This window comes from Mastigoproctus giganteus, chromosome 1, assembly GCF_048544385.1.
Source record: "Mastigoproctus giganteus isolate SK-2022 chromosome 1, ASM4854438v1, whole genome shotgun sequence".
In the NCBI taxonomy this organism is placed as follows: domain Eukaryota; kingdom Metazoa; phylum Arthropoda; class Arachnida; order Uropygi; family Thelyphonidae; genus Mastigoproctus; species Mastigoproctus giganteus.
Window position 1 is genome coordinate 107,572,726 of NC_143575.1, and position 12,583 is coordinate 107,585,308.

Below are 12,583 nucleotides of genomic sequence, written 5' to 3' on the forward strand. Positions count from 1 at the left end.
GTTTGAGAAAGCTTGCCCTGCTCAATCAGCTTCAACTTCTCGAAAATCTGCTACCAATTCCTTAAATGCGGATCTTCAGGTAATTCTCCAGGTTGGCAAAGACAACTTAGACAACAATGCAACAACTAAAAAGAGCTCTCACCCTGTCTAAGGACAAGTGCTGTTGGACCAGATGACATCCATTATGAAATGATTTAACACCTTTCGTCAACATCTGTGAATCACCAACTCCTTTTATATAACAGAATCCATATTGAAGAGCAGTTTCTGGATGCTTGGTGCATAGCAACTGTTCTTGCCATTGCGAAGCCAGGCAAGGATCCTGTACCCCTACTAATTATCATCCTATTGTGCTCCAACTAGCTGTGTATGCAAAATCCTGGAAAGAATGGTTAATTTTCGTTTAAAATGGTATTTAGAATTAAACAACCTTCTCTCCAGCATCCAGTGCAGGAACAACCGGTCCACTCATGGGCCAGCTTATTAGACTGAAAACATCCATCCGGGATGCTTTCCTAAAACAAGAACATCTTGTCTCAGTATTCTTTGATATGGAGAAAGCATTTAACACAACTTAAAGATTTGGCATTTTGAAAGATTTGCATAACCTCAGTCTTCGAGGTAGATACCTTTTTTATTAAACACTTTCTAGCCAACCAATTCTTACAAGTTCGTCTAGGAACCTCACTTTCTCTTGTCCATTTTGCCAAGATGAGGGAATATTGCAAGGATCAGTATTGCTCAGGTGGAATACGACCAGGGTATGTCTACCAGGGACAAAAGTTGATGACATTGTAGAGCAGATATCAACTTTTAAGGGTACAAAGGTGATATTGTTGTACAGGTTGACACTAATGATATTAAAATGTAGGAGATCTGTGGATTTACTGAACAAGTACAGGTCAGTGTTCAAAAAAAGTCGTGAGTTAGGGTTAAATTTGAAAGTGTCTGCAATTCTGCCCAGAAACAATAAGAGGGAATATATGATGAGAGCTTTGTCTATCAATTTTGGTCATCGAGAGATTGTGCAAGGCTCATGAGGTAGAATATTTTTTAGCGTGATCCTTGTTAACAGGAAGATTGTTTATGCAGGGATGGGATACACTTAAATAGAAGGGCACAAGAATATTTGCCGATGCTATTGAGGCAATGTTAGATGGGTCAGAAAACTGCTAGCTTCGGGGGATTCACAGACTAATAGATTAACAGTAGCAGCAGGCAGAGGTTGAAGTGATTCTTGCACTGCTTCTACTGAAATGAGCAGCAGCTTGGAAAGCAAGTTGCTGACGATTTCGGGAACTGCTGGGAGTCATCATGAAACAAGTAAATACATGGGCTGTGTTAGGGTAACTAAGAGTAGGAATAGGTGCATGTACACAAATGCTAGGTGTATAGTAAATAAATTTGATGAATTTGAAGTGCTGATCAAGACATCATTGTGCCACACAGATATAAGGAATCCAGGATTGGAATTTGTGGAGTACAGTATGTACAAAAAGGATAGACAGGATAGGAAGGGATTAGGGGTATTGCTTTTAGTTAAGAAATATAAAATCTAAGGCAGTGCATAAGTTGACATTGGTGGACAGTGCAACATTGAATCAGTTTGGTGTAAAATAACCATGTAAAAGCAAAAATGAGGTTAGGAGTTTGTTATAGGCCTAATGACTCATGAGTACAATGAACAACTATACAGAGAAATAGTGGGCCAGTAAATCGGAGTGCCTTATAATGGGGGATTTTAACTTTCCAGATATTGATTGGAATTTGTGGGTTGTTCACTCACACACTAGCAAGACCTTTGTGGATTAAATGGATGATCGTTTTCTATGACAGCAAGTTCAAGAGGCAACCAGAGGTAGTAATACTCTTGATCTGATTATCAGCAGTGATTATTCATGCATTAAGAATTTACAGATAATTATACTCTGGAAAACCACAAAGTCAGAGGATTCCACAAAATAGACAGAATACAAAAACAACTACATATTTAGCTGTCATTCAGGCCCAATCCACAGTTAACACAAAAGTGAATAAAAATGGGGCGATTCATAAATTAATAGATTAGCAATAGCTGCAGGCAGAGATGAAAGTGATTCTGGCACTGCTCATATTAGAACAAGCAGAAGCCTTGAAAGCAAGATGCCGGGGATTTCAAAAACTGCTGGGAGTCATCATGAAACAAGTAAATACATGGGCTGTGTTAGTTTAACCATGAGTGAGAATAGGTGCATGTATGCTTGCATGTACACCAAAGCTGGGAGTATAGCAAATAAATTTGATGAATTTGAAGTGCTAGTCAAGACATCAAAAGCAGATATTATTGGGATATCAGCGATGTGGTGTAACACAGATATAAGGAATGCAGAATTTGAATTTGGGGAGTACATTGTGTACTGTAAGGACACACGAGATAGTAAGGGGGGGGACGGGTTATGCTGTTAGTTAGGAAACATAAAATCTGAGGCAGTGCATCCAGTTAGTTTGGTGTGACTAAAGCACTGTGAAAGTAAAAATGAGAGTAGGAGTGTGTTATAGGACTGACTCTGAGTACAATGAAAAACTGTACAGAAGAATAGAGTGAGCCAGTAAATTAGAATGTCTTATAACGGGGGATTTTAACTTTCCAGATATTGACGAACTTGTGGGTTTTATTGGATGATCGTTTTCTACAGCAGCAAGTTCAAGAGGCAACCAGAGGGAGTAATATTCTTGATCTGATTATCAGCTGTGATTATTCATGAATTAAGAATTTACATATGAAGGAACTACTAGGCGGCAGTGATCACAGTGTATTATGTAGATTTACTTAAAGATTGAACTACCATCAGGGTTAAAGGGAAGGGTATTTGCTTTGTAAAGGTGACTACAGTGGTCCGAGACAGTTTTTAAATTCTATACAGTGGGACCAACCTGATGATGTTACCAACAGCAAATTCTAAATGAAAGCATTCAAAGAATTAACCTTGGAAGCTACTACAATTTTCATACCAACTAAGAAATACTGTTCAAGGTTTAGGCCCAAATGGATGTCAGTTGAACTAATGAGACTCATGGCAGAGAAGAAAAATGCATGTGATGCATATAAATTGTCAGGCAACACAGAAGCCTATGATAGATATAAGCATGTCTGTAATCAAGTTGCAAAAGATATAGCTGGACAGGTATTTCGAACGAACAGGGGGGTGAAGTGGAAGTGGTTATTTTTTATTTATTTATTTTACTTTATTTTTTTTTTGGCTGATGCTGCATAAGCTTGCTTTCTTGCATCAAATGCCTCTACTAATGCTAAGATTTTAGGCAAGTGAAGGCAGTTCACGAGAAATCTTTGGCAAAGGATGCAAAGAAAAACAGCAAAGACTTCTTTACTTATATAAACTCTAAAAGGAAGGGGATGAATCAGATTGGTTCGCTTGTTATCAATGGTTTGACTGTAGATGATTCTGCTCAGATAGCTGTTAAATGAGTATTTTGAATCTGAATGACTGAATGAGTATTTTGCAGCTACATTCACAGATGAACCATTCTGTAGGGAAGCTTAGTAAACTCAATTATGAATTGGGAGGTTTTTTTTTTTTTTTTTTCTTTTGGCTAATGCTGCCTAAGCACTTTCTTGCATTGTATGCCTCAACTAACGCTAATGCTAACTCTAACAGAGAGCTAACTGATTTTGTAATAACAGAGCAAAGTGGAGGAGAAATTTTAAGGCACCTGGGGTGAATGGGATCTATCTAGTTATATTAAAGGAGGCTGCAAAGGAAGTAAGCAAACACTTAGCCTTGATTATGAGAACATCGTTGGACTCGGTGGAGGTTCTCGCGGACTGGAGATGTGCAAATGTGTCTCCAATTCACACTGAGGGATCAAAGGGTGACACAAGTAATTACAGCTCTGTTAGTTTAGCTTCTGTTCCCTGGAAAATAATGGCATCACTGGTTAAAGAAGCATTGCAGAATCATCTAGACAAGACTGCAGTAATAATTCAGATACAGGGTTTCGCATGGGTTTGTAAGGGAAGTCTTGTCTGGCCAATTTAATTGGATACTATGATGTGGTCACAAAGGAACTGGATGCAAAAAATATTTTTGATATTATATACTTGGATATCAGGAAAGCTTTTGATACTGTTGCACATGGAAAACTACTGTACAAATTGGAGCAATATGGCATTAAGGGCAGGTTGCTACAATGGATAAAAGGATGGTTGAGTGGGAGGAGACAAAGTGGTAATAAATGGACACTGCTCTTTGTGGACTAATGTTATTTGTGGAGTCTCCCAGGGTTCGGTGCTGGGCTCATTGTTGTTTTTTATATTTATAAATGATATTGATGACGATATGTCAGGCTTAATGTTAAAGTTTACAGATGATACAAATGTTGGCACAGTTGTTAATGACAGTATTTTATTGCAACAGGATCTAGAAAAGTTGGGTAGATGGACTGAGAAGTGGCAACTGAAGTTTAATGCTTACAAATGCAAAGTACTGCATATGGATAGCAATAACTCCAGAGAAATATACCAACTATTGTTACACTCAGGGGTAGTGGAGAATGAAAGAGACCAGTAATTGTGCAGTCAGATAAGAAGTTTTCTGAACAGTGCAGACAGGCTGCTAGAGCAGGTTATAGGGTCTTGTCAATGATACATAGGAATTTTGCTAGCAGGGATAGGCAGGTGATTTTAACACTGTACAAGATAGTGGTCACGCCTCACCTCGAGTACTGCATACAGGTCTTGGAGGCCTCATTTTAGAAAGGATGTAGAGTTGCTAGAAGAATACAGAGAAGGCAACAAGACTTGTGAGGGGAACAAAGAGGTGCTCTTATGAAGAAAGGCTTTAGTTCTGCAATTTGCAGCATGAGGCTAGGCATCTGCGAGGTGATCTGATTGAGGTGTATAAAGCCTTGAATGGATTGAGCAGGCCCAATGCTGATGGGATTCTTCCTATTGCTCAGAATTTTTTTTTTTTTTTTTTTTTATGAAAACCCCAAACACGAAAGGTATCAAAACCTATAGTACTTAGCACCGTGCATGGGTTGAAGGAGAAGTATGGGGGGGGGGATGCCGGAAACTTTGCTCTAGAGACTAAACATGGGGTTTCACCACTTCAAGCCTCCAATAAGCAAAGTGGTGGTATTTCACCGGTTGATGAAAGTCATCTACCACCTACTATCCTGAAGGGCATAAACTTAAATTAGGAAAGACAGTTGTCGAATAGATGTGCGGAAATTCATCTTTACCAAGTGGGTAGTTGATTGCTGGAAAAAACTGCCATCTGGTGTTGTGGAAGTTGATAGCTTAAATAAATTTAAGGAAGTGGACAAACTTTTGGAGCAAATAGATGGTTGAAATGGGAATGGTTTTTTTTTTTTTTTTGGCTGATGCTATATGATATTGCTTTCTTGCATCATATGCTTCTACTAATTCTAAAGTGTCACTCTTTTTGCCATCAAAGGAAATTCCTTCACAGAAACACTTTCTCCAACTGTAAACAGCACCATTTATGTTGATGACTTTAGCATATTTTCTCAGTCATGCAACATGAGGGTTATTGAAAGACAACTACATCAAACTGTTTGTGTACACTTTTTTTAAGTGGAGTCTTCATCCCGAACCTATGTTAAGGCTTGGACAAAATGCTATTCCGGTAGTGTCAGACTCTGAGTTCTTGAGACTCCTATTTGATAAAAAGTTCACCTTTCTGCAATTAATCTGTCAATCCATACAAAGTACATGACAGGACTAAATATTCTTCATTTTCTCTCATCTAAGTTTTGGAGTGCATACTGCTATACCTTACTTTGCATCCACCCTCTTCGCATCTGCTTTCTATTTAAGTGTATCCCATCCCTGTAGAAGCGCAGACCACACTGAGAAAAATTCTACCCCACGAGCCTTGCACAATCTCTCCATGGCCGAATTTACTGACAAGGCTCACATCATATATCTACTCATCGTGTCTGGGCAGAATTGCAGAGACTTTCAAATTTAATCCTAACTCTTGACTTTTTTCCAACATCGACAATACTTTTTTACTAAGTGCACAGATCTCCTACTCTGTGCAAACGTGTACAACAGTATCACCTTTTGTGCCCTTCAAAGGTGATATCTGCTTGATAATGTCATTAACTTTTGCCCCTGCCTGGCAGATATACCCTGGTCCTATTCCCCCTATCCTTGTACAAGGTATTTCCCGTTTCCCTGAAAATAGTCACCAAAAAAACGACCTCCTGTAGGACCGATGCATTCTACTTTGGAGAATGCCGCTGTGTTGCCTTATGCACAAGTGTGAGCTCTGGCATTGAGTTGGGCAGCAGAGAGCTTGATTTCCCCTTTCCTCCTCATTTTAATTCCTTCGAAGGCATCTACCCTACTCTTCCTACTCTGATTAAAAAAAAAAAAAAAAAAAAAAAAACATCAGAACACTGAGTTGGCACCTAATTTCTTCATGCTCTGCACCAAACACATACAAAGACATTCCCCTTCACTGCAAACATTGCACAAGTTGCACATTTTGTTAGGCCTTGATTCATAAAGAATTGCTCCCTTCAGTTCTCCCCTTTTGCAGCACTCCCATTTTGCTGCTGTATGAGGCATGATTTCCATTTAAATATAATTTAATTGATCAACAATGAAAATGAATCAATTTAATTGATCAGTTGACAATTCTGCCCTAATCTAATAGATTCCTAATTGCAGTGCTATGTATTATGCTATTAAGTTTTACGTTATACCTACGCTGTTAAGTTTTACGTTATACCTTATGTTATCAAGTTACTGTTATGATGGGAGTTTTAAATTAGTTATATGCTTACTGAAAAGTAAAATTTCTTAGCTAAAATCATAAAAAAAATGCCTGACAAATGCCTAGAACGTTCGAGTTACTTATTTATCACAGTTGAATCCTACTATTCCACTGTACTACTAGTTAGGTGTTACAATATTTGTGCCAAAACACCGATACAATAGCGATATGAATAATAAGTCATAATTTACAAAATTACTAGCCAAATTTAAAAAAAGCTAATCAACATGACTAAGACGATTAAACTATTTGCCAAACACAATTTAATATGTTAATTAATCAAAAATATGGTAAAAATTTTCAAAAATCTTATCCATTCCCATGAGCTTAAAATATAGAAATGATTGGGTTGACTAAACCCTGTGGTATCGAGACATAACAGGTCCTTCTCTAAAATAACCGTTCTGCATTAATTTTTGATTCACAATTTCTACCATGATGGCTAATACTTTCAGTACCTTCCTGAATATAGACAGTTTTATGTGAGCAGTTTCCGAAATGAACAGTCATTGTTTACTTGAAATTACACATATAAAGCACCTGTCTGTCCAGCACAACTGTTCATGTAACTTTTTTGTCTTCCACTTCATTGTGGTAGTAGTTTTGTTCCAGTGTAACATAAATTAATTCTTGACCATTGGTTGCTGTGTCTGTCTGTTACAGAAATTAGATATTTTTTTGTTTTATGCTTAATGTTGTATAAATTGTATTTTCAGTCTTTATTATTAATGATTGATGTAAAATTGCTTTTTGTGCTCCTTCTTCAATTACTATTATTATTTATCTGTTTAGTTAGCTGTATATTATATTTTTTGCAGTTGCTGACTTGGAAGAGTCTTTCACTTTCAGCATATCTAAAGCAAAAGAGCTCCTTGACCTTCTTCAAGAGTAGAAAATATTGCAAAACTTCCTTAAGTATATATATATATATTTTTTTTTTAATTTATTTTATTTTTATTTAATTTTATACCAGTTTTTTTTCAAATAGAGGTTAATATTTTAAATTCGGTATGCTGTGCAAAAGTATTCAAGAATACGCCATTATAAACGTCCTTTCTTGAAATATGTATACAGTCATAATTGCATTTCAATAAAAGATGGGAGTTTAAAGTGCAATGGGAAATGAAGGTTTTTGAAACATCACATTTCGTAAATTTTATGTAAAAGCTGTGCAATACACTTAAGTCCAGAATCATGTTTAGGACTAAAACTTTGGTGCTTTTCACAATTATGGTTCCAATGTACCCCTGTCTCACCACAGCATTAACTGAATTTGATTTAGAAAGGTGTTTCATATCATTGAAGACAGTGTTTGTTAATTTTACAATTTTTAATATAAAATAATTATCTTCAAGCCATCAGAGCACACATACATCATCATCATTTGTCATCTTCATACTGAAATGGGTACCAAACATCTGCAAACATTTCTATATTGCTCCATTTTGGATCAGTGTCCAATCAATGGGCAGATGTTTTATGTAATGAGTTGCAAAGTTAACTAAAACCATATTTGTGAGTGCATTGTATAATTTAAAATATAAAAACTTAAAATTAAATTGTGGTTGTTTCATGACAATGGTTGTTGCTTTGAAATGGCCACAGTTTGTATTTTTGCAGTTTCTGTTATATGAATACATAAAATGAGTGCAGTTGACACTAGAGTTTCTAGAAGGGTAGGACTTGGTTTTTTTTTTTTTTTTTGAATTTGCATATGGTGATCAGCTGATGGGATAGTGCTTCCTTAGTAATAATTTTAAAATCTCTCTTGTAGCAAGATTTTGTCAAATACAGTGGTTTAAAAAGAGTACTTGCTGAATTTTTTTCATGTGCAGTCAACTTCCTTTATAACATTCCCACTTGATTTTCTTCTGGTTCCATGGTTAATTCCATGAAGTGATTTTTTTATTTTAACATGTATTTTTTAATGCCTATATTGCTCCTGTTTAATTGCTTTCCTGTTTACATAACTTTAATGGTTCCAAAGGGGAATAAAGCAGTATATAAATCCCTCCTTTGATTTTTGGCATTGGGAAAGGGATGATAGGGATTAAATTCTAGGAATCATTAATCTTGCAATTTGTTTATTTCAAAGAAATTGTTCCTGATGCAGTGACATTTATTTTATATTTAACTTGAACCTTTGAAGGTAGATAGGTCACTGTTTAGAATTCAGTGTCTAGCTATTAGCTATTTGTTGTTGCATTCATATGCTCTCCTCAGATTTTTTTTTTTATTCAACATGTTTAACTACTTTCCTTGTTGGTATGGTAATTAGTGTTGTGTGGCCTGTGTGTTCAACTGGCATCCATAAATTTTGTTAATGACAGCATTATCAGAAAGGATTATTATGTTAATATTAGATTTATACAAAAATACTAAAGTATGCTTTAATTTAGTTTAATAAAATCTTTTTTTTTTTTTTTTTTTTAATTTCATTCTTTTTAAGCAAAACAGGTTAAAGGCATCCAATGTGCAGGTTTTCATTTTACATATAAGCCATTTGTTCATATAAACATTGAAAAGAAAGCTAAAAAAAGACCTGAGAGGTGATCTGATTGAGGTGTTTAAAGCTTTGAATGGATTGAGCAAGCTCAATGCTGATAGGATTCTTTCTCTTGTTCAGACCGCACACATGAGGGGACACAAATTCAAATTGAGGAAGGGCAGTTGCCGAATAGATGTGCAGATGTTTTCCTTTAGCCAGCAGGTGGTTGATTGCTGGAACAAACTTTCATCTGTTGTTGTAAAAGTTGATAACTTAAATAAATTCAAGAAAGAACTAGATAAATTATTGGAGAGAATGAATAGGTGAATTTGGATTTTTTTTTTTTTTTTGCTGATGCTGTATATGTTTGTTTTCTTGCATCATTTGCCACTACTAATGCTACCTAACTGAAATATTGATTTTTTTTTTATATAAGTAGTTTCCACTTATAGTGCTTTTTAAGGCCAGTCCCACTGAAAAGTGCTGTAACAGAATTTACTGTGTTGGTTTGAGCTATAGCTCAAAGTGCATGGTGATGTAGAGCATCTGAGGTGCAAGGTATTTTTAATAAATCCCTACCAACTCTCAGAGACTGTGGGCCCTCTCTTCCAATAATTTTAAGATATAAGCTTTTTAGGCCATTATTAGAGGATTATCAGCAGCCTGTGTGTTGGCCCAGCTTGCAGTGTTTAGGATAGCTTTATTAATCTCATCTTTACTCCATAACACTCTAACAACATGCAATTAAATAAGATCCCTTTTGTTTGTAGTTGTTGAAAACCTGATTTAAAAGTCACTGTACCAAATTTCGATTTAATAGATGCTGTCAGTTTTTTTTTGCAGGTGATTTTGTTAAATAAGGATCAGAAAATTTTCGAAATGCGGTGGGGAGAACGATGAGTAACAATAAAATACCTATCTTTGAAAGGATTCTATGCACAGGAGGTATAAGCTGATATGATGCTGACATTGGGCGATAAGGCTCCTGCATATTCCACTGTTGTGAAGTGGCATGGAGAATTTCATTGTGACTGGAAATCCTGCACTGATGCAGATCATTCTTCCCAATCCTCCATAACCACCACTGATGAAAACATCAATCCATGCATGACTCAGTGATGCAAAACACACAAATAACTCGTAGTTGTATAGCTGAGTCTGTAGGCATTTCAGTCGGCAGTGTCAATTAAATCCTGGTTTTGTGTTTGATGGATCCCACAGATGTTTCCAGATGAGCAAAAGGCATGCTGCAAACAAATGTGCATCAACTTGAACATGCTTCATGAGGCTCCATGAAATTTCTGGTCCCGGACTGTTACAATGGATGAAACATGGGTTCATCACTTTGACCAAACGACTTAAAAATAAAGTGTAATGTGGATGTGTCCATGTTCTCTACCTCCCAAGAAATTTGGTGTTGCTTCATCAGCTGGTAAGGTGATGATGGCAGTTTTTTGGGATGCAGAAGACATCATGATTGACTATCTGGAAAAGGGCACCACTGTAACTGTTAATCCTCATAAGCAACTTCGTGACGCTATCAAGGAAAAGTGACATGGAAACTGCAAAAAAAGGTGTCTTGCTCCTTCACAACTGTGCACTCAATCACAATCTCCTAGATTGTGATGACTACCATACTGACTGCAAGATTTAAGTTGTTTCCCTGTTCTCCAGATCTTGTCCTTAGTGACTTTTATTTGTTCCCTAAGCTGAAAGATGATATCTCTTGGGGAAAGAGATATCATCTTGGGGAAAGAGATATGCCTTTGATCTGAGGGGGGGGGGGAAATTGCAGCTGTGGGTGTGTGGTTAGATGATCAAGATAAAAGTTTTTTTTTTTTTTTTTTTTCTCTAATGTGATCAAGGTGCTAGAGCATCAATGGGAGAAGTACATTGCAGGGCGGGAGTTATGTTGAAAAATAAAAAGGAATCATTATAGTACAGCTGTCCTGTATGTGTTAGAATACGAACTTTTTGAACCACCCTTATAGACTCAAAATTGAGGGGAGGTCCAGTAAGTTACAGAGTGGGGTGGGAGCAAGCAGGGAAACTGACCTGATTATTTTTTATCATAATCACCAAAAACATTTATACTCTTATCTTATCGTACTTATCATATTCTGGAAACTTGTTGTATAAAAAGTGACTTACAAGAATATCATTTTCAATCTTCACATCCTCAGCAACAGAATCGTGAGTCCACCATTTCAACTCAAATTAAAACATAAATGAATGCACTGGAAGATCCTGGGTTCACCCCCAACAAAGAAGGCTGTACCATTAGATTATGTAGAGCATCTGACAGCACAGCTCATGAAAATAGAGGTGACTGGTTTCTGGGACTCTCGTGATGTTCTTGTGCATTTTCAAGTCTGGTGATACTGTGTTGCACCACTGATATTGGACACTTTTGAAAGAATTTAGGGAGTCAACTTGCAGAAAATTGCCTGGGCTTTTGATATGTGAAATTCTATTCCTTGACAACCCTATGACACATACAGTGGGTGCAACACAAGAGTGTTAATGATTTGGGGTGGGATTTCTTGATCATCCTTTCTGTTGCTCTGACCATGCCCCTAACAGTTTCCATTCATTTATTCCACTTAAACAACTTGATGGCAGACTTTTCTGATGATGTAAGGCACAGGTTATGACTGTGACCAATGTTTTTTTTTTATGCAGCGGATTCCAGAATTTGATAAAGTGATGGGACATGTTTACAAACGTTTTTTGGTGATTGAAAAGTAAATGTGTTCAAGTCAGTTTCCTGCTTACTGCTTTTTTCCCCTTTATTTTGTGACTTACTTTCTTACTGACTTCCTTCTTACAGTTTTGAATGGTTTCATCCCTTTTGATTGCAGTTTTCATTCTAAAAACTTTAATGATGTTCATCATACCAGATGAATTCTGTACAGTTTGGGTTGTGAAAAGAAAAGTTAAAATTCTTCAGAAAATTCACTAAAGGTGCTTTATTTCTTCTGCCGAATAACACATACAATACATAGATCATCAAAAATATGTATTTATGGATTTAATGTTAAAAAAAAAAAAAAAAAAACTCCTTTTAAACCTCTAGCACAATCATACTTAATCCTAGATTTCATTCATACATAATATATAAATAAATTTAATTTTGTGCGCACACACACACACACACACACACACACACACACACACACACACACACACACACACACACACACACACACATCTGGAAATAATTCAAAAAGTAATGAGAGTTGAAAAAACAGTCACACTGCATCACAAGCATGGCGATCTGAACCGGCTG

The 12,583-nt window shown here is 36.5% G+C and overlaps 1 protein-coding gene across 1 annotated transcript in view; it reads left to right on the forward strand.

The window, feature by feature from the left end:
• The window catches only part of LOC150091084 (protein MIS12 homolog), a 95,943-nt gene extending 88,235 nt beyond the window's left edge, over positions 1-7,708 (forward strand). Inside the window, exon 6 of the mRNA XM_090381727.1 lies at positions 7,625-7,708. Coding sequence (XP_090237853.1) covers positions 7,625-7,698 — 74 coding nt within the window. The 3' untranslated portion in view covers positions 7,699-7,708. The remainder of the gene's footprint in view (positions 1-7,624) is intronic.
• Positions 7,709-12,583: the final 4,875 nt, after the last annotated feature.